The 23395-nt window shown below is 37.3% G+C and overlaps 1 protein-coding gene across 3 annotated transcripts; it reads right to left on the bottom strand.

Moving 5' to 3' along the window:
- Window positions 1-309: 309 nt before the first annotated feature.
- Window positions 310-19973, bottom strand: RIOK2 (RIO kinase 2). 3 transcript variants are annotated; one of them, XM_074812022.1, is made up of 11 exons: window positions 19781-19972; window positions 18790-18928; window positions 17766-17882; window positions 16697-16872; window positions 14937-15025; window positions 11122-11313; window positions 10632-10724; window positions 9157-9687; window positions 8088-8175; window positions 2746-2903; window positions 310-1199 (listed from the first exon to the last, which is right to left on the bottom strand). In XM_074812022.1, the coding sequence occupies exons 1-11, from the start codon at window positions 19844-19846 to the stop codon at window positions 1034-1036; spliced, it is 1815 nt and encodes a 604-aa protein (XP_074668123.1). In that variant the 5' UTR covers window positions 19847-19972; the 3' UTR covers window positions 310-1033. The 3 variants fall into 3 exon arrangements, with proteins under 3 accessions (XP_074668123.1, XP_074668125.1, XP_074668124.1); XM_074812024.1 differs by having other exon boundaries at window positions 310-2903; XM_074812023.1 differs by lacking the exons at window positions 310-1199; window positions 2746-2903 and adding an exon at window positions 2916-7128 and having other exon boundaries at window positions 19781-19973.
- Window positions 19974-23395: the final 3422 nt, after the last annotated feature.

Genomic DNA, 23395 nt, shown 5'->3' with positions numbered 1-23395 from the left:
ATGATATGTGGGTTACATTCAACTCCATTTGTTTCAAGGGATGCATCAGAGCAGTTTATTATGCAGCACTCACTGAAAAGCACTTCAGAACTAATGTTAAATAAGGGACAGGTACATACAGCTTGTATGATGAGAAAACTATATATACAGAGTAACTAAGTGAATAGTTTTGGCATGTTTTTTTAAAAAAAGTGCATTTATGCTCAAGTCTGATTGATAAAAAATAAAAAAAGCACCACCAACCCCCTCACATTGCATTACTTGTGGGAAAACACTGTATGCTTAAAAAGCTCCATACTACATTGCATCTGTAATACATAAGCATTAAATTTTATTACTTTGGAGTTTTACAGAAACACTGGCCAAAAAGTAGACAGGACAAACTACCAGAAAAAAAAAAGGAAGTGACATAAAATTTTCCAAGGCTGTCAAGTAGTGGAAGTTTTTACCACAAGATGAATGTTACTAAGAATGTAATTAAGTATCCTAAGAAAAAGTTCTGAATCAATCTTCTGAAATGCAAGCTTATAAAATAACCAGTGATACTACCTGAGAGATGTGATATGGAGTTAAAGTAGTATTATAATTTGTGATATGCATGCAAATACAAGCTGATTAATTACTTCTGTGTCTTAATATCTTGACTATACGAGAGATTTGGATTAAATAAAGCAATTGTATTGCTAGGGAAGTCAGATAGTTATCTTCAGTACTTACTGGTCTAAATACTAGGGCATCATCTTTATGAGGAAGAACTCAGGCAATTACAAGTTGCAAAGACTCCAAGGTTCTGTTAATCTCGGGTCTGCTTTTCCAGAAAGCATCCAGAAACTATCCTCATACCTGAATTAGTTGAATCCTGTACTGAATTTTTGAAGTAATTATTGATGCACTGCATTCCTAAAGAATCTCCCCACGTTTGCCAATCGAGTCTCTAACTCCAAAATCTTTCAAAGGGGTCACCTCCCTGGATTGCTTATCTTTGCTGTATACTTAGCGAATTAGCTGTAAAGGCAAATGGGCAGGCTCATTCCTATTGCTTCCTTCTATTACACACACTCACGTACAGGCTACAGAGAGAAAGTGAAAGAGTTGTTTCATCAGATATTGATGACACCCTGAAGCAAAGATCAGTCTGGTTTCTGCCAAATGAACAAGGACTTCCTTGCTCCCCAGGATTCTCAAATTCTAGGGAGAGACTGAAAATATAAGAAAAAAAGATGTAAAGTTGTTCCAGACTCATTAACATGAAAGTAGCATGTGGACTCTTCTTTATTGAATTAGCTAAAAAATATGCTTTTCTTTCTCTTTCAGTTGCATAACAGGAACACAACTTTGATATTAATGGCAAGTGGAAAATGAAAAAGAAAGCAAAATTAAACTTGTGATGTATTAGGTTAACCCAATTTGAATCTATTTTCTTGGAACACAGTTTCCATGTACAGTAAGTATATTAAAATGCGAGTGAATTAAGAGTATTCACACATAAAAGAACAGAACCTGTGGGCTGTTCAGGGGTCTGAAGAGGCACTCCAATCAAAAGATGGACATAGATGTGCTGACAAAGCTTGAAGTACAGATGCAAATACACTGCTATTGTATAGGTGTAACATACTTTTTCCTTCAGACAGGAGGCTTGTAGCAGCCATAAGCTACATCAACTAGAGTTACTTTGCTGGTACAGAATACTTTTATATCAGTTCCAGTAAAGTATTCCTAACCCGGAAAAAATCCAGAAGTAAAGATGTGTCCTTTAGTTAGTGTAAAATCTTTCCAAACAAAAGTTAGGTTTTTAGGATTCAGCAGTGGAAAATTGCTGCACAATCTTGTACCTCTATCACTTAAAAGATTTAACACACACTTTTGCATATATTGAGTATGTGTAGTACAATGTTTGTCTGGTCCTTGGTAATTTTCAAATTTTGTTTGATTACAGATCAATGAACACTACTTTATGTGCGCTTATTAAAATAACACATTTTAAACCAATTTTATTGTAACCCACAAATTCCTTCCTGCTGAACACATGAATTTAAGACAGTCAATAACACCACTGTCCTAATCTCTGCATTTTCCTAAGTTCATTCTAAATACTTTGTTTCATATGTGGACATTCAAGCGGAGTGAGTACTCTGAAGTTCACTCCATGTGTAAACGTCATTGTGGCCTTTAACAGCTTTAGCTACTTCAGGAATTCTGCTGCTTTGGAAAAAATATGCTTAATAAAGATATACTAAGCTGTAACTTTGAAGAGTGTTTCCTCCCTCGCTAACTCCAGTCTCAGAAGAGTCTTGTCTGGCAGAGTAAATAAAAATGATAACTTACTGTCATCTGTTAGAATACCTTTAGAAGAGTTAATGGATATTTTAAAGGACTATTTTGAAAATAAACCAGCAAAGACTTACATCATCCTTTCTTTTCTCATGATGCTAAATCAAATGGACAACCTTTGTATAATCTTGGAACTGATCAGCAAGACAGACTTAAGGTTGCACACCAAAAAGAACCCGTTTACTGTGAGAAGCCCTAAATTAGAAGCCCAAAAGTGCATGCACATCTTAGCCGAGAACAGTAACTCAAAACTTGTTAAGCTGTCACTGAAACCATCTCTTAACAGGTAAGAGCCTACAAACATAAAAAGATTTATATTCCACTATATAAAAGGATTATTGGTTATTAGCATAATTCTTTCAACTGTACACATTATGAGTCTTCTCATGTTCTATGGGAGCTTTAATAAATTACCCCCAAAAACTAGCTGCATCCAAGCTTGACTTAATGTTGTGCATATTTTCTCGGCGTTGTTTGGTATAAATATTTGCCTCTCCTTTTTGCAGCCGTTGCCTCAGAGTGGACTTCTGATGTTTGGTCAGTTGACGTTTTATCTTCTGTTTCACCACTTCCTACAAATAAACAAACAATTTGTATCAGAACTTTCTGAAGATCATTCAGTACTAAGACATGGCACAATAACAGTGCATTTTCAGTACCAACATGAACATGCATGATCCAGTTACTGGAAGATCTCTGTCCACTGAAAAGATCTACATAACAGTTAACATGAGCAAGCCCAGGTCTGTGCTGTGTTACACTAAGCTGCATGTATAGGGTTGTATTCAGGCCTGTGTTGTGCTGCACAGATCTGTTGGCAGTAGTATAAACTAAGCCAGCTCCTGCTCAGTACTGGCAATTAGGCCTCCTGTGCGGCCCTGCCTTTATCTAAAAGTGCATCAAGAAGTTCTCATGTGAATATCAGTTCAGTTTGACTGTAGCAAATATGAACAGCACTGTTTCCTTGTAAGAAAATCATAAAATAGCTCAACTCATTGAAAAAGAGAGATTCTCTGCTATGAACAAGGTTTGCATGGCATGCTGCATTTGTGTTGGAGCTACACCCTCAGGGCTCCCTGCATCTAAAGGGGTGTGGGATTATCTATGTTACTCTTTTCTGATAGTCTTAGCTCTAATAAACAGCATTTTAAATCATACCTTAGAGAGTTTAAGTGTCTTTCTTATAGGGATCATAAAGGACTAGCACCTCTTGGTGCATTCTACAAAAATGTAAAAGCTAATAATATTCTAAGGCTGAAGGTTAAATAAATGTCTTTTAAATTAAAAAAAAAAAAAAAAAAAAAGACCAATAGAACATTTCACGTCCTGCAGTATTCATTTGGTTTGTGCCTATTTTTTTTTTAGCACCCTGTTTTTTCTCTGGCTTACAAAGATCTGAATATGATTCTAATGGAAAACAACAACTTCTTACCACAAGTGTGGCTAAAAAAGACAGGCAGTCAGGAATGATTTACAATTCCTCCTCCAATCTTCCCTGGCTGTGAGGCACTTTTCTATTAAGATTCACAAGGTCAGGACTGTCTCATGCCTCTACAGCAGAAGTACTGAAACAGCAACTGAGACCGTTATTTTCCACAAAACTGCAGAAGTTTTATGAAATTTCACCTGTTATTTACACCTATGTTTTCATTCTGAATTCTGCTCTCCATTATGATGACAATAGTTATCCATAATAAAAATGAAGCTATGATTTAGTAGACTGTGGCTTTAATTTTGCCATTTGGAAAACTACCCCAGCTCAAGCTGCTGCACTGATAGTGAGTGTATACTTAACTTGTCTTGGAAGAAAAAGAGAAATCAAATTATTTTCATCTAATTATTTCACCATGATGGAATCATATCTTCTGGAAATTCCAAAGGATTGTCTTACTTTTATTTTAATTAAGAATTTAAAAGAAATCATATCAAGGAATAAATCTGCCCTTAATAAAAGATCTGATGTCCAAATAACTGGAGAAGAAGAAAAATACCCATCTCATTACATTTCCTTTATACGTACTCCAGTTTTAGTTGCCTTTTGTGCTTCATTGATTGTACTGTCAACTCAACTTCACTGTAGCATACGAAGTAGTAAATTGGTAGGGAGTAAATCAGGAACCAGAAGGCATAATTTTGGCAAGTTATGCTCTTTAAGAATTGCTGTGACTAATAAAACTGAAGTAAAAAAATACAAGGTAGTCTGTGAATCCAGTTATTCCATCCTGATATCAGCAGCAATTAGGGAACCACCTGAACAGCAGTTTCCTAAGTTATGCCACAGGCAAGCTGTCAAAATGTGGATAAAAACAGTTGCATGTGATGTGTTCTTCTTTCCTCGGGTACTTAGTAGCACTCAGTATTTAACCGTGAGCTCTTTGGAAATAAAACCCTGTAGATTCTTTTTAAAAATATTCCTGAAGAAAAACTGATCAGAACTAATTTACAATAAAGCATCTGTCATTCTGTGGTTTCTATAGGCAGAACCCTGAAAGTCTTCTCTAGTTCTCCCACTCTGGTCCAGGACAGATGATGTTTATACAAAACTTGCTAGAAGAAATTTTGCAAGACGGATACCAGAAGTCTTTGACATGCAATCATTATATAAATTCACTAAATTCTGTTGCTCAATCACAGTACATGGTGGAAAGACTCACTAATCTTTCTACTGTCATAACCTAAATGTAAGCAAATAGTGAGAAATACTTCAGAGTAAATAGATTTATATTATTTACATTTTTGATTCTTCACATTGCTTCCTCTAAATAAACTACATCAGTGCATATAAAGATTTGTACAAGCACAGAAAGATACCTTATTTCATGTGGAATAGCTGATTTTCCAAAATTCATAATATTTTCTCTTTTTGGCATAGTCTCCAAGTTATGACTGTACCTACTGTCATTACTGACATTGTTTATACATGCCTGTATGAATTTGTTCGTGCAATTAATTTAAAAATATGGTTATGTTTTAATATGTTTTCTCCAACAAACAGAAAGCAAGCTGCATAAACAACAGATAAACGCTAGCAGCAACAGCAGGCATCAGCTCTAAGCAGCCTAGTGGATCTTACTGCAGTGCTATTATTTCACATTTTTAGTTTTGTAATTATTTTCTTATGTTACAATAGCTCATTACACATATAATTTCTCTAGCTCTAACACTCAGAAGTTAAAAGATGATTCAGCAATGGGCAGAAATATTTTACTCAGCATAAAAGCATGTAAGTGAAAGCATTATGCAAGGTAAAGTGGTCCAGGATAAAGTTTTTTATGTGGCTGAATCTTGAAAGGGAATGAAAGGGCTCAAACAAATGAATTTCTGACAATTATTAAGACTAAACTGTGATGTATGAAAGCTTTGCTTGTGCTTTGCTTTGCTTGTTTCAAAGCTTTGCTTGTGTTTTGCTTCATTTGTTTCTCAAGGACTCCTGACTTCTCAACTGTTTCCTTAGGTCTCTTTGTCTGTTTAGGTAAGATTAAAACGCTCATTAGGCTCCCTACGTAAATCACTGATAGCAGACTCAAGGCCTTCAGTGGACACTTGGGCAACTCCTAGAATGAGATAAGGGGGGGCTCGAACAAAGAGACACGGAGACCCTATTATAGGGAAAATGATTCTGCTGATTTAGGAGGGAGACACCTGGACTTCACAGTGCATGCTCTGGAAAGAGGGTCAACTAGTGAACACTGTGAAGACTACTTTGAACACTGTGAAGAAGACTACTTACTTCTTCCCTCAACCACTGAAGACCCTCACCCTATTTTCACTACGCACACTTGGACTACGTAAATGAATTCTGGGAACTCATTATCATAAGACACCCCTTTCTAGGAAATCTAATGAGTATGTATGATTTGTGTGTATGTAAACTGATGTCCCTTGCTAGTTCTTGGGAGCCCTTATGGTGGAGAATCCCCAGGGCAACTCCAGCACTGCTAATAAAACATATAACTGCTTAACAGTTATATTTGATTCTGACTGTTGAGTCAATTTCTTTGTTTCAATCTCTTGAAAGCTTTTCTGCTAAAGTGCTTTTATCTTTCTTTTAGAACAGAAAGTTAGGTATGTACATGACATTTACAAGTTTTCAATGCTTTTTATGCATCTGCCTACAGAATAAACATACATCCTCTAAATACTCAAAAAGGTTTCTATAGCTACAGAATGACCACTGCTACCACCAAGTGGTGTACAGGAGTACAATTTCAATTCATTTCCTCTATAGGACTTCCTAGCACTAATATTGTTTTTTTTAAATTCTGCACACTTAAATTAGCAAACATAAAAAGAAAGGGGGAAAAAAAGAATGGGAAAATAAAAATGGACAAAAAGAAAAAGATTGCATGGAGCAAAAGCTAGGGAATTCCTGGCAGGTCTTCCTGGTTCTTCTTTACTTCATCCCATAGTTTTAACCTAATCCTTTGTCTCCTGTAGGAAGATACAATGCCATTCTGTAGAATAAGAATTCTGATGCAAAGATCAAAGCTGGTTTTTCTTTCCTTGCATGAAGTCCTGTAAAAAATGTCTTAGACAAGATGCAAACGTGTTGTTTCTTAACATTTATTTACACATGTAACTTTATTGATCATTGCTGTATCTTTAAAATACTTATCTTAAAAAAAAAATTCAAACATGAAGGAGTAAAGCAGCCAAATATTCTACAAATATTATAGTCACTGACAAGTACCTTGTGTAAAACAAATCTGCTTCACAGAGTAACACATCACTTAATAGGACAATAGCAAAGCCTTTGTTAGAAAACGTCTGAAGCAGTAGAGTAGCAGACTGAAAAGACTGTAAATGAAGAAGAACAAGTCTAACTAAAAAAAAAAAAAATAATTCTTGCCAGCACTAGAGATTTCAGATACAGTATTTCTAGGACTAAAGCTCTAATTAAGCAATAGAAATGCTCTGAAAAGACACAAACTGAAAAAGTACATTACTTACTTGTAAGTAAGTACCTGTTGTGGAAGAAATGAAACTACACTAACATGTTCCCCAAACTAGATTTTTCAGATCTTCTGCTCCTAACTGCAAATGAAAATGAGACTGAACATAGGTACCCATATTTACAATGGCAAGTATGTAGTCTGACCTAATTAAAAAAATACCTCATAGATCAGCTGTCAGCTAAAAGAAGTTTCTTCCTGTCTTGTACAAGAATACTTTATAACTAATAAAGAACATTGGACTTTCTTCAAAACAAATATGCAAATGTGACAGAGTAGCCATGCTGACTAGTGTATAGTCTGGGGTTGAAGAAAAAGACATTAAATTCTGCTGTAAATCACTACTGAAGTGAGTTCATATTAAATGTTTCAGAAGAGAGTGTGAAGAAATCTCTAAGACGACAGGTGAAAAAGGACAAATTAAATCCTGACTCAAGCATCCACTTTTAAAATAAAAAAATACTAATTGTGGCTAGCAACAGAAATTAATGAACTGATTATATGTTAGTGCATCAACATATGTTAGCCTGTTATTGGCTAAATGAGAGTTGTTAATGCTGATGTACAACTTTGGTGAAAGAGCAAAGATAAAGTAAAGTGCTGGAAATAATTCCCTGTAAACAATTACAGAAGTATCATTTCTATTTTTCTGTGGGCATGGAAATGCAAACCAGAGAGGTACACAGGAACAGTCTTTTCAAAGATAATTAATGCTCAAGAACATTTTTACAAATAGGTACTAACAGCTATGTGCAATTTAATATGGTCTGAAAGTAACCTAGATAATAAGACAATAATATTTACCGCTGGAATGGTTGAACAGCTCCCAACACTTTGGACTGATGTCATACTTGTTTTGTGCTCAGCAATATGAACAATACTCTCTTCATTTCTAAAATACATAAATCAGTGTTTTACTTCACTAGTAAAATAAACATCCTTTGCCTTTATAAGCACCATCTTTTAGTCTTAACTTTGAGATATAATCTGAACACTCCGAACAGAACATGCAAGTACTACAAAACATTTCTATTTTAAATATTAACACTGGTTGTTCAAACCAGGCATGTTACAAAAGGATGAATTTGTTGCACAATAGCCAAATGTACACCAAACACATGAAAAAAAGCTTCAGAACACTAAAAAAAAAAAAAAAATCAGATTCTGCATAATGTTTTGACAAGTCATTTCACTAGAAAGCAAAAGCAGATGACAGGGAGTATAAGCTTGGTATATGCATCCAGGTAAATGGTAGGCTGGCTAACTCAAGGGTTAGAATTTCACGTACAAGGGGCTGGCCTGAAGGTAAGCACAAATATCTAAGTATGTCAGGAAAGGAATTAAAAGCTATAACAGCATACAGTACAATATATTTCAATAATACATTCTAAGGAGCTTGCTCTTGCTAACTTCAGCTGACTGAGCAGCAGAGTAATTTAGCTCTGAGACAGAGCATTCAAATTACAAATTTACCCATAAAAGTTATTTAGAAGCAGTATTTTAATATCAAAAACTCTTTCACTACCTGTATTAACTGAAATAATATAAGAGGGAAAAAAAATCTACCACAAAAAATAGGTTTGTCTATGAATTAAATCCAAGTTCTCTCATTAGATAGTACTACACAGCTGGACAACTGATCTGTCACACATTACATATGAAGCATTATATATGTAGTACCAGTCAACAGGTTACTATCATGAGACCAACAGAAAAGATATTCACTGCAATATTTTAAAAAGAAATTGAATTTTCAGTCTTCAATTTAAACAAGGGTAGCTGAAGAGCAGTCATTTTGAGCTATTTAAAAGATTTATATTTACTGGGGGGAGGGGAGGAACCACACACCTAGATAATAAATACGAATCTTTACCTGTAATGCCGGAATTTCTCATTTAAAGTTGACAAGTCAACCAGATCAGGGCATTTGTCTTCATTCTCCTTATCATTATGGCACCCTCCTTGACCCGTCTGATTTTTAACTTCAGTGGCATTTTCAGTTATGCTTTTGTCCTTAAAAAAAACAATCGCAGAACTCTCTGCATCTTCACTGGACTTCCAAAGCATAGCTTTCCCTTCAACTTCTTCTAAGGCTGAACTCAACTTTAACATATTCAGTGAGTTTCCACTACTTTCAGTTGTATCAGCCTCTTCATCGCTGCACATAAAGTTGTTAGAGGTTCTGCTTTCAGAGCTATCACCCACTTCATACATGAAGTCTGTGTTGTTTTCTTCATCTTTGTTGAAGAACTTGAGCTTATTCTCAGCATCTTCTACAAATTCTGATAACTCTGTTTTATTATCATCCTCATCAGAATCTGGTGGGTAAAGCTGTTCACCATCTTCCTGCATTTCCTTTGTACAGCCGCTGGCAGCAACCTCTCTATCAAGAGAACACTCTCTCCTGTGAAAGAAGTATGTTTTCTTGTAATACGCTAAATCATCAAGATACCAATGTGCTACATTTTGGAGTAAAAATATTAAATCAAGCTAGACTATATTTACCCATAGTATTAACAAAGAGGATACACTCTACTGAAACACACAGAACAACACATGACAGTGCTGAGCTTTAAGTAAAGTATTAACAGAATGTGACCTGAGAAAAGCAAACTTCTAGAGAAGATAATTCCATCTCCATAACCAGCATTTATTTGTTTATTTATAGGAAATTATTTTATTTTAGCAGAAATGTAATTTGTCTTTAAGTTCAAATTACATTTAAGCAAACAGAAGAATAAAGGGTATACTGACACACAGAGACTGATTCAAGTGTGGTACCCCTTTGGAAAAGCACTCAGAATGAAATAAAACCCTTTAATTGCAATAGCTTCAATCTTAAAATAAGTGAAAAATTACTTTTCAAAAGGGACAACAGACATTAGGAAGAAAACTCTGAACATAATAACGTTTGAAGAGGCAGTCACCATAGTTACTAGCATTTAAAAAATAAATTTAAAATTGAAACCCAAATTAATCCTCAATATACTAAAACTGTCAAAATAGGCTTTGAGAAGTGGAAGAAACTGATTCTGCATCACTGTTAACATTTCCTAGATATTTACCATTTGGATCAAGCTTTTCAGATATCTTTCTTAGCTGCAAGAGGAAAGACAAAGGAGGCAGCAGTGGATTCTAAAGCACACTTTAGCTTTTGAAAACCACTTACACTAACTTTGGTTGAAGAAAACACAATAGGAATGACAAAAATATAATTTAGAATTGGGTAGTTGGGCCTATTTTTTTTTTATTTTGCCTACAGGCATCTCTCACAGGCACTCATTTTGCTCACAAAACCAACATAAATATCACAAACAGGAAAACTCAAATTCATCTCCCAGTTTCTACCTGATGTCTTTGAATGCTGGGAAGAGCTCACTCTCATAGTTGAAGCGTTTCTTAAAAAACTCTTTAATGCAGTTAACATCTCTGTCAAAATACCTGAAAAAAAATACAAATTGTACAAAGACAAAATCAAGGTAATGAAGTCTACCACAACGGCCTGTATTTCTTGTCTTTTACTGATTTTATTTGAAAAGTACTTCTATTAGTGATCCCAAGACAAGAGGCTAGGGAGGGCTAGGGAGACAAACTGCATGCAGTTTATTTCATTAACTGGAATGACTCAGTTAAGTATTTCTTAACTGAACAACATCATTCTCTCTGAGAAGCAATTATTTACATATTTATCCTAAAGAGACATTTCTATTCATTCATAAATTAAACTATGTTTGGAATGTTTTTTGTAGGGCACAACAATGGTAGCAAAAGAATCGGTACAGGCTTATGGAAACAAGTCACCAGCACTTACCAGATTTACTTTGAAATTTGAACCTACCATTCAGCATTGGCATGTGATGTTGATATCATCTGAGGGAAATCAATCACAGTGACATGGTCATCATTATCCAGTATGAGATTAAATTCATTGAAATCTCCGTGAATCAAACCATGATTTGCAAGTTTTACAATCAGATCCATTAATTCACTGTAGAGAGAGGCAGGATCTTCCATTTGGTGCACCTGGCACCTGGAAGTTAAACAATATAAAATATTCTGAACCTTGAAAGACTTAATTTAAAAATATAGACAAAGAATATGAAACACATCTGACAGAATGTCAGGGTAATTCAAGTTAAAAGGGCCTTCAGGTCTCTAATCCAATACCCCCCTCAAATCGGAATCAACTCTGAGATCAGACCAGACTGCTCAGGGCTTTGTCTAGTTGGGACCTGAAAAATTCCAAAGATGAAGAGAGACTGCAAACTCCCCAAGCACCCTGTGCTGCTACCTCACTGTCCTCAATGGGAGAAAACGTCTCCTTATATCCAGGCTAAATCTCATTTCAGCTTATGCTCACTGTCTCCCATCAGGCACCATTGTCATAATGCATTATTTAAATAATGGATTAATAATTTTTATGTCTCTCCTGTTTTAAGTAATCTAGTAGGAACTAGGTCTTCCTGTATTCAAATTCAAATGCCCCATGACATATTTTCTAGACCAGTTTAGGGAAAAAAGAAAAGAAAAAAATGCTTAAAGCATTCCTGAACATATACCTGAGAAAGCTAAGTACCTTAAGTGACAAAATACCAATCATCTGGTCTTTAGAAACAAACCAAGGGAAAAGGCAGTTATCTTATTGTACCATAAACTGTCAAGAAGTGGTCACCATTTACAGCTATCGTGTTAAATATTTTGGTCCAAATGCGGTATTATAGTATTATGAGAATAGATCATTTGTACAATAAAGAAGAACCAATGGAGGTCTAGCAGTTCTGTAACAGGCTCCTGTTGAACACTTTCATATTTGTACCAAAATTAATCAGTGATGCTTCTCATAGCCACAGGTCTGCATCATAAAATGTCCCACTTGATCTCTGAATCTGGAAGTCATGTTAACTGGTATCTTCTGAGACAGGAATCTTAGGTTCCAGTGACCAGGGGGAAGGGTTGTAGAAAGGAAGATGAGTTCAGGGAAAACTTAAACAAACTGCACATACATAAGTCCATGGACCCTGATGGGATGTACCCCTGAGCGCTGAGGAATTTGGCAGGTGTCACCGCAAGGCCACTCTTGATAACTGTTGATCAATCATGGTGACTGAAAGAAGTACCTGGAGACTGGAGAAAGGCAAACATCACTCCCATCTTCAAGGAGGACAAGAAGAAGGACCCAGGGAACTATAGGCTGGTCAGCCTCACCTTGAGCCCTGGGAAGGTGATGGAGCTGCTAGTCCTGGAAACCACTGTCATGAACATTAAGGACAAGAAAATCATCCAGAGCAGTCAACTTCACCAAGGGAAAGTCATGCTTGACCAACCTGGTAAACTTCTGTGATGAAGTGACTTGCTTGCCAGATGCGGGGACAGCAGCGAATATTATCTGCCTGGACTTCAGTAAGGCTTTGACACTGTCTCCCATTAGACTCTCACAAAAAAGCTGTTGATGTATTGTCTGGATGTGCAGGCAGTGAGGTGGATCGAAAACTGCCTGAACAGCTGGGCACAAAGTCTAGTTGGAGGCCAGTGACCAGCAGTGTACCTCAGCAGTCAAAAGTGGTTCCAATCCTGTTTAACATCTTCATTAATGAGCTGGATGATGGGGCAGAGTTTGCAGACAACACCAAACTGGGAGTGCCTGATACATCAGAGGGTCATGGTGCAATCCAGAGGGACCTCAACAGCCTGGAGAAATGAGTCAGCATGAACCTCATGAAGTTCAATGAGTGCTGCAAAGTCCTGAATATGGGGAGGAACAATCTCATGCACCAGTACACACTGGGTGTCACTCAGCTGGAAAGCAGTCTGTCAGAAAAGGACCTGGGGGTCCTCGTAGACACCAGGTTGAATATAAGCCAGCAATGTGCCCTTTCTGCAAAGGTGGTTAATGGTATTCTCAGCTGCAGGAGACAAAGCACTGCCAGTACACTGAGTGAAGTGACATGCAACACTGCTGAGTGCCCACCTGGAATACTGTGTCCAGTTCTGGCCCGTCCAGTACAAGAGAGACATGGACATACTGGATAGAGTGCAGCAAACGGCTATAAAGATAATGAAGAGGCTGGAGCATCTCTCCTATGTGAAAAGGCTAAAAGCTGGGGCTGTTCAGCCTCAAGAAGAGAATGCTCAGGGGGATCTCATCGATGTGTATAAATACCTGAAGGGAAAGTGCAAAGAGGACAGAGTCGGGCTTATTTCAGTGATGCCCAGTGACAAGACAAGAGCCAATGGGCACAAACTGAAACACAAGAAGGGTCTGTCTGAACATTGCAAACACCTTCTCCACTGTAAGGGTGACCAAGCACTGGCACAGGTTGCCCAAAGAAGTTGTAGAGTCTGCCTCATTAAAGATATTCAAAAATCATCTAGACACAGTCCTGGACAACCATCTCTGGGTGGCCTTGCTCAAGCAGGAAGGTTGGATCAGATGACCTCTGAAGATTCCTTCCAACTTCAACCATTCTTTGAGATGTGAAATAAAGTAGGTAGGCTAGGAAGAACTAAGTCCAATTTGGCAGAAACTATGGATAACCCTGTACTTGTCAAAAAGAGTGTAACAATTTTTTACCATAAGTCACCAACTCCACACCAGTTTTTCAACTCAGGCAATGGACAATAGAAGGACTGGCAACAGGTTCCAGGTGGCCCTCTAGCAGGGTGTTTGGACCAAATGACTGTCAGAGGTCCCTTCCAACCTCAACTATTTGATTCTTTGATTTCTGCATATTTGAAATAATTCTACTACTTATCTCCTTCAGGTTAGAATCACAGAAAAGAGAGCATGTAAACTTCCACTGCAGATGTCCATATGGAACTTGAAGTATTCCACGTACATGATGGATGTTGAATTATTTAACAAATGAAGGTGGGGAGACAGAATATAATGAATTCTCTTCTATGTTACTCTTCAATTGTTATACTTTGGGATTAATTCCCTTTTGATTAAACTGCACACTTTAGATCTTGATTACAACAGCACAGACTGGTTTGTTCTAGAACTAGACACTTTATATTTCTGAATAAGCACCTAGGTTATTCTATATTATATGGAGTATATAGACCTTTTGCATTCTGCTCTGCAAACAAAACAAACCACCCCTTCACGTACAAACCTCGATGATATTTAATGCTTCTAGATGTTGAACTCAAGCAAAGCAATCCTCCTTGAAGAAGCAAAACCAGATTATACATGGTATTCTATGTAAACAGAGCTGAAGTTCTGAAACAGTGAGTTATAATCTTACCTGAATTACCACAGCAAGAATCATGAACTGGAGCTCAGAACAAGAAGGATATTAGATTCAATATTGTATATATCCAATAACATACAGAATATGTGATTTCTCTGTAGAAAACAGTTGCAGTACTAACATGTGTCATACTGCTCTTTTGATGTATTCCTTACTTAAAATATTAGTCTATTTCACCAGTTTCTTTGGACTAAGAGAAAAACAGTTTCTCTGAATAAAGAGATAGAAGCAAGACTATAATTAAGTATAATGCTAGTGAATGTGGGCTAGAAAGCATTATTCAGCATGGGGAAGTCAGAATTCACTCACATGACAAGGAAAAACCCTAACCCTGTTACCTTATTGAACCTAACATTGCTAAGGTTTCTGTAACACAGAAAAGTCAAGCGTCAGTACTTACAAAGGATAGCCATCGATAAGTTCCATAACAACTGCATGCCTGTTGTAGTCTACAGGTTTTGGAACAGGAAAGTTTTGGTCATGCAGAGCCTTGAAAAAGACAACACATTGAAAAATTAAAATTAAATTTTAATTTAATAAATATTTTAATATTTTTAATAATTTAATAAATAGTTAAGAAAACATTACATATATTGACAAACTCCCATCTAAGATAAGCAATAAATATTACTGTAGAAGCAGCACACATTACTCAAATGCTAACTGGAAATACCGAATCACATGCTTAAGAAGGAAGACAGCATTAGCAGCCATTTGAACCTTCACTGCAAAGACAAATAAAATTTAGACACTATGTGCATTGCTATATTGTCTACAGTTTAATTATCTTACATCTGGAATAAAAACGCAACAGAATGGAAAAAGTGACAGAATCATATCTGGTCTGTTAGCCCAAGTAATCAATAGCAGGTAACTGGGAATAGGGTTTCAGGCACTAGAAAAAACCACTAAGTTGCTGCCAATAAAGTCCTGCCTGACTAGTTAATCTATACTCAGTTGCTGTAAGACAGAAGTTCCATTTTTAAATATTAATAGCCAGTATTACACCACGTGAAAGATTAACCAAAGGTAGGTCATATTTTGAAGCTCTCTTGTTTGCCTTTTCTAAAGCAAATTTAGTTATTCACTTGATCCACTCAACTTTTTTATGGGTTCATTCTCTTTTTACTCACTTTCTTATTACCAGTGAATTTTTCCAAGATAGAGTTCTAAGTTAAAGCAACATAAATACAGTTTTTGTTACTTAAATATTACACTATTACCACTTCTCAGCACACAATTAATTCTCCCCCAACTCTCTTTTCAGGGAAAGTGACCCCCACGATTATATTCCTACAAGTTCTGACCACATAACACTTTATCAATTGGACCAGCTGCACCAATACAGAGGTTCTAAATGATGGTAATAGTTCTTTCTCTCTCTGTGGAGGCCACTGGTAGAACTTACCAAGATTTTTTTAAGAGAAACAAGAAAATATATTTAATGTATATAGTACTATTGAACAGCACAAAAGGAGAAGGGAAAAGTAGCTTTTTTATAAATAACTAGTTTTCCACTATCAACTTTCAATCACTATGAAACATCTGCATTTTTTTAAAACAAGTTGAAAAGTCTGGAACTCTGAGAGCAGCAAGATATGCTTGGAAATGAAACCTTTACCCACCATATAGAACAAAGTGTGCCTTTTCAGATCAGAACACCAGTCTGTCTGGACTGAAAGATTTCCCTTAACAGCACAACTGAAAACATGGTAAATTAAAAAGTAATAAATGAATTTTTAAAAAATGACAGCTGAACAAACACAAATACAGAATTATTCTGACAAGTAACTGTAAATTTCCTTAATTTTTAAGGTGTTTTTGCAAGTTTGTGCAATAAATTTTAAAGGAAAACCAGCAGAACTGGTGAATACATAAATTATCTATCCATAAATAACAACATTAATTGGAAATTCTCTCATAACACCTCCTTCTTTTCTGCATGACTTCCATGGCAAAGCTTCATTTTGTCACTGGAAAGAGTACAAAACATATAGCATTGGAATTCTCTGAAACATATACTTTTAAGTGCACTGGGGGGGTAGGGAAACTGTAAATCCTACCAGTACTGCAAATACAAACTGATCAAAAGACAGTCTGAAAAGTACCTTCCAGTCTATTAAACCATTGCTGATACTGGGTGGGTGAATGGCCACCTACCTTCATATAGGCAAACTCCTTCATTGCTGCTAGATGGGATAAATACAGCCATGACATTTTATGCCTATGCTTGTGGTAGTCACGTTTATTTTTCAGACTGCGAAAGGAAGTTCTTCCAAGTCTATGTAATTTCAATGCAAACTGTTGCTCCTCTTCATTTGCAACAATATAAATATCTAGAAGACACATAATGGCATAGATCTAAGAAATAAATGATATCTAACAAGCTAATATCTGATGAAAAAGTGCAGTGATAAGTTTGTTACTTCACTTCTCACCAATGCTATTTCTGTAACAGCAAGTTCTACTACAGTTAGTAATAACAGCTAAATTTACATAGTGTACATTAGAGATTTGAACAAGAAGAAATTATTGTTAAAGAGATCGTGATACTCCTTTAGAAGAAATACTGGTGTGATCTGAAACACCTTTCAGAGTTGAAGATCTTAAGGTTCCTATATTCAGGTTAACATCCCCAGGCTATCTGCCCAACAAAGAACAAATATAATACACCCTTGAGAAAAATCTAGGGCAGATACTGGTGTTCTTAATCACACTCTAGAAGAGCCTTCATCTTAACATTTATTTCATTTCTACCACTTGTCCCCAGTAATCCCCTTCTCATTCTTCAATTACACAAATTACATGCTGTGTCAAATTACTATCTACATGAACGTAAGAGAAACCAAGATAGTACTCCAATAGTTTTGATCCTGTTTTCCTTTACTGACTTGTTTTTAAGTGAGATAAAAAGATTACCTTTTCACTAAAATGCTTCAAAACTGTTCACAAAGCATTAGACAAACAGCAACTGTCTGCAAAGTACCATTTTAAGCAACAACCTGAGTCAGACAAAACGGTCTAAATAGACTAACACTCTTGTGAAGAAATATTCAAATGCAGCCAGAAGCCTCACATAGCATTTCAACGAGTGACCCACAAATCTTGGTGTCTGACAGACTGACTGATGTGACTATCCAGGCGAAAACTTACCTAGTTTCTAGCAAAACATCTGCAATGTTACAGCTATGTTTGCTTAAAAAATTAAAGATGTGTTTTTTTTAATTACCTGATTCTTTGCCAACACCCATCTGGTTTCCAACAGAATTTATGATTTGTCGGGAAGACAGAGTTTTCAAAGCAAGATAATCATATCCTGCATTAGTTAACCGATAACCCTGGACAGCTAGGTAAGAATAAAATACAAAACATATCATTCCTCATTATGTATACATTACATTTAAAATAAGTTTCAATTTAGTATTGTTTCAGCTTACAGAACACAACAACCAAGTACCATGTCACCCATTGGCTAATATCAGCCCAATTCAACAGAATGGTAAAGATGTTTAAATTCCTACAAGTTTTAGGAAAATTGACAACTGGACAAAAGACAGATATATCTGCCTCTATATAGAGGCAATGGCCGTTCTTTACATAAGCTGGGAAAAATCCAAGGAGCATTTTGGAAGATAAACATATAGGAAACATAGCAAGCTCTGGGATTGTTGTGATGATCTAGAGTAACAGCTAATCTCTGAAGAACTGGGACAAAAAGGATAGGAATTTCCTGTAGACTCCTACAGTATGTTTGCAAAACCAGATGTAACTAAAAGGCTGAAGGAAATGGGGAAAGACCTGCACAACTGCATGTCACACAACAGGGAATAAAAACGACTTTAGTAGCCATTTCTGAGGGGCTATGTAATGTACAAGGCTTATGAAGTCTGCTCCAGTTTGTGTATTATAAGACTGTAACTCATTTGGGTTGATTCCTGTATAAATTTGAATATTGCCTTAACTGATGATTCCTTTATTATTCATTACTTTTGTGACTTAGCAAAAAAGGAAGTTAACCGTTCATCTCTTTCCTGCCCGTTGTCCTTATAAGCATGAGCAGCTCAGTAGACAGCTACATTTGGTGCTGCAAAAATCCATATTCCCAAGGTAGGTGCAAGAGAAGGTAAGACTAGCAAGGTAAGACTGCTCTGGATGCTCACATGTGTCAAGATGTGGTACTTCTGCAAGTACCACTGTAAGGCATTGCCTCACAGAATGAAAGAGGGAGCCCAACACATAAAGTTCAAACTTACTTTTGGTTCGTTCATAAGCTAAAAGTTTGTGTTTCACCAACTCTCTCAAGATTTTATTACAGCCACCGTGTTTAAGGCTGGCAATGGAAGTAATTAAGCTAGCCGGAACTATTTCATGGTTCTTCATGCCCATTTCCACCTAAAAGAGTAAATAAGAAAAAATTTATTAGCCTCTGTGTTCAACAATGAAATATCAGATCCTACTTGAGACTAAGACTAAAATTACTTCTCATGGATGTTTTTTTTTTTTTTTTAATGACTTAACCACCTTTTAATATGCAATCACTGCACCCTGATATCCTTTGTACAATTCAGCCTTGAGACTTCTACAGTACTGGCCAGAGAATGAATGGCTGATTAGATTTCAGCCTCAGGAGCAGACAAAGGAGCTGTTCTACATTTCTGAAATGAGACTCTTTTCTCATACTTTCACAGCCATAGCTCAGTCTGCCTTTCTACTAGTACTCTGGCCGTCAGCACAGTCACACAGGCCAACTGATGCAGTTGTGTGGTTCTTATCACACAACTAGCCAAGACTGCATGCAGCACACTGTTAAACCTTTGCTCATTCGTCGTTAGCCAGCACAAAAGCAATCACCACGTGTGTAGAAACTGGTGACGGTACCTTACTGGCGAGCCACCACCTGGGCAGCCCCAGCAACCTCCTTGCTGTTAACGGTCCCTCCGAGGCGGCCGGCTGAAGGAAAGAACGGCACGATCTGGGCCCTCCCCACCGGGAAACACCCATATCAGACCCTAGGAGAGGCAGCGAGAACAGAAGCCAGTCCCATTCCCCTACAGCCTTTCTTCCGTTGCTGTCTGCGACACAACCAATCCGGTCTCCTATCCGTGTACGGAACCTGCCCGATCCCGCTTAGCTAACCGTCCACGCGGGACTCCATGCGCAAGGCTGGGCTGGGCTAGGCTATGCAGGCCTCCTCTCCTGCCCCCACTCGCTTGTCACCCCAGCCAGGCCTCCCCACCGGCTCACCGCTGTCAGGACCCTGAAATGCTCCCTGGAGAGGTACCGAAGCATCACCACGTTCAGCTTCCCCATAACCGCTGCGGCCGGTACACGTTGGCAGCGCGAAGAGCCTGATTAGTCCAGAGAGCAGGTCTAGCTAGACCTCTCCGACCGTGCGGAAACGCGCCAGAAAGACGGCACCACTCCGACGCATGCGCAGAACACTCGACACTGTCGCAGCAAGCTCCTCCCGGGCCGAGGTTGCTGCATGTTTGGGTCCTGGCAGCTGCGTACTGTACATGCTGAACGAAGTCGGGTGGGCGGGGCGGGGGGGAACGGGTTAGAGGCGGTGGAGGGCAAGTGTGTCTCGCCAATGGGCAGTGACATGTGGCCCCTTTTGTGAATTCTTTCATTTAATTACACATGATAGTACGGCTGAAAGAAGTATAAATACTGATGGCACACCCCACCCCCCCCCCCCCCAACCTATTCACTGGGGAAACGGGGGTGGTTCCTTCCCCTACCCCTATGAGGAAGAGGCAGTACTCTGAGCTACATTTATTAACTGGGAAAGGAAATGCTTTTACTACTTTGTAGGTAACCTGCCTTATGTATCAGACTGCAGCAGTGAGAAGTTAATTGATTTTATTCTATAGCAGTAATGAAAAATTAAGACACCCTTTCTTCAGTTGCTTTGTAATGTCACTGCTTGTGATGAAAATAGTTCTGATGAACGTTTTGTCTGCTGCATTTTTCAAATTATTTCTCAAGATCTTTGAATGGTGTAAATGATATCTTTCTGTTGACTTAAACCAGTAAATCCTTGACACTTATGTGTGTTCACTGCTTGATGCACAGCATCGAGCTGGAAGGCTCGAGATGTAGATGCTATTGCTAATTGCAGTGCTCAAGTAAACTGAAGCCTGGGAAAGCAAATGTTAAGAACTTAATGGTTTGGAGTGCAATCCCATTCTGACAGATCTCAGAAGCCTTTTTAAGTCAGTTGCATTGAGGGTTTTAGCACAGGGTCAGAGCCTTGGTTGCTTGTGGCCCTGAAGTCACATAAATTGCATAAGCAGTTTGTTCCCTTTCACCTTTTTAACTAGATTTGAAGAGTTTCTGGTTTGTTTCAAGGAATTGGGGTGCTATTTCACAAGATCATCTTCTTTCGTTCTGCTGTTTCCTTTGATTTCCCTGCACACCTTTCAGCTTCTGTGTCAATGAAGTACAGATATTACAGCTTGGTTTAGAAAGAGACCCTGAAGATTTAATCTTCAGATTTTACCTTGACCAAAGTAAGAAGTAGTAATCCAAGGTCAGGTAACAAGGCTGTTGTAATAAAACTATGCACAGAGGCTGAATCCAGGTTGCCAAGGCAGCCCAGTTTTCTTTCAGTTTTTAGCTTTGCATGGCTTACTGTAGCATAGTTTACACGTAGTTTTTAAATAAATTGTGTGTGTGTGTAATCTATAATGAAGTAGATGTGTAGAATCACAAAGTAGAGTGGAATAGGGGCATACAAGTTGCCAGTGGATCTCGGTGTCACTACCAAATGCAAATGCGAAATGCAAATACTATTCTTGGTTCCTGAACTAGACACCAAAGTTCCCTGTGAAGTCAACAGAGCCTCTAGATCATTAAAATCCTCCATGCCGGGAGTCTATCCAAACTAATTTTCATTTGTTTTTCAGCTAATGCAACTCATTTTTTTTTCATAATATTTCTTACTATGAACTAAAGAGTCTCAGAAATGCAATGCAGTTCCAGGCCTTGTTGGGACTGGCATTTAGTCTTTGTGGAAGATCTAGCTATCTGTGTTTCTCCCTATTCCCATTATTGTCTCCCTCAATCCTTTACCTGTTTCATCCCACCTTCCTTGTATCTCTCCCTGATCCTGGCTTAATCCTTGATTCTTTCTTTCATATCTTCACCACACATGCTCTGAGATTCCTTATTGCTGATGCTGACTGATGAACACCTTATGCTGGTATGCTGGAAAGAAGTAATTTCTTTAGAGTTTTGGTGTAATCATGGTTGTCTCCTGAGAGAGCAACTGTCTGGTGTGTGGGCAGCCCAGTCCCTGTGGGATGAAGGATAGTCACTGTAGATGGAGTGAAAGAGTACTTAAAGAATGTTACTTTGTAAGAAACTTCTGTTGAATCTATGGAAACATTTTTTTTAATCAGTTCTTACCACTCTGCCTAAATTAGTTTGAATTTTTCCAGTCATTAAAATGACACATTTTTAGGGTTTTCATCCTTTCTACTTTTCCTTCTTTTCCTACCCCCTGACTTTTAAGCTCTTTTCAAATCATGGAGATGCCTATGGCTCGTTGAATTGCTCTTAAGAATTGTTAAAGACTAGTAAGACAGTATTTTCTGCTAACCACATTTGTGAAAATAGCTGAGTTGTCTTAGCTGAAAAATGAATGAAAATTAGTTTGAGCAGACTCTTGGCATAGAGCATTTCAATGATCTGGTGGCTTAGTTCTTCTCAGGGTTCTTTGGTGTCTAATTCAGACACCAGGCTTAAACATCTTCATTTGGTGTCATGGATATATCTGTGCATTGTATAAGATGCCAATTAATTATTTATTATTATTGAGTGGATAATTAGAAAATGTGCAGGTACATGTAAATTATGTTTTTAGATACTTTTTATATAAATATTATTTATTCTTTTTGGTAGAAGAGGGATAAGTGTCCTTCATATCAGATCCTCTACCAGATTGAAACAGAAATTGGAAATTTGAAATAACTGCATAACCAGTTTTGACGCAAAAATAATTTTGCTTCCCTTTTTACAATTTCTAGATGAACTGTTACCATGGAATTAGTATTTAAACTGCTCTGATGAGATATCAATTATTAATTTACTATTGAACAGTTTGCTATTCCAGTGTATTTACTGGGCTTTTGAAACATTCTCTTTTTTTTTTTTTTTTTTTTAGGGGTAACAGTAATTTTTAGAATCTCCTTTCTGTGAGAATTCTTGCAATTATGCATTCAGACTGCTTTCTGTACTTGGTTTAACTGATCCTGTTCTGCATTGCAGTAGACCTGAATGCACACACAGTTACATGAGGAGTTTTAATTAGAGATCTGAGAAACATCAGCTTGTTGAACCATGCAAATATAACTGTAGGCTCTCATACCCATTGGCTTTTTGTTATTTTGCTATAAAGCTTATTATATAATTTCAGTTGACTTCTTAAACCAATTTTTAAGCAACTTCTTTCAGGAAGAATAAACTACTATTAGGTCAAAGTAAAAGCCATAAATTGATTTGCTCTCAAGTGAACTGGCAATAACATTTTTTGTTAAACAAATACAACTTTACATGTAAGCAAATCCATCTTTTATCTTAAAATTCTTCAAAACTCACTAGATACTCTACAGGAATCTCTTCCTTCAGCTACAGCTTTAAGAACACTATCTCTCTCCTGTCAGGGATATTGCAGTTAATAGGTATTCTGCATACCATTGAACAGTTCACATATTTTTGTATGACTAAACTGATTAAAAAAACCCAAACAAACAAAACCCGCAAACAGCTACTGAGGTAGTCATTCATTCTATAACAGATAGCTTCTGGATTGGTCTGAAGTATGACAAATGAGTTTTGAATGTGCAAGGAAGAGAT

Source organism: Strix aluco, chromosome Z (assembly GCF_031877795.1).
Source record: "Strix aluco isolate bStrAlu1 chromosome Z, bStrAlu1.hap1, whole genome shotgun sequence".
Classification (NCBI taxonomy): Eukaryota; Metazoa; Chordata; class Aves; order Strigiformes; family Strigidae; genus Strix; species Strix aluco.
This window is presented reverse-complemented; position numbering and strand designations above follow the sequence as displayed.

What these genes read in the sequence shown, in the direction of transcription:
- RIOK2 (XM_074812022.1), bottom strand. Translation starts at nt 19,846, where the DNA reads ATGGGGAAGCTGAACGTGGTGATGCTTCGGTACCTCTCCAGGGAGCAT. An exon ending in TCACATGCCAATGCTGAATG is followed by an intron (nt 10,725 to 11,121) that starts GTAGGTTCAAAT and finishes ATTTTTTTTCAG; the next exon opens with GTATTTTGACAGAGATGTTA. An exon ending in GCTGTTCAACCATTCCAGCG is followed by an intron (nt 2,904 to 8,087) that starts GTAAATATTATT and finishes GTTTATTTGTAG; the next exon opens with GAAGTGGTGAAACAGAAGAT.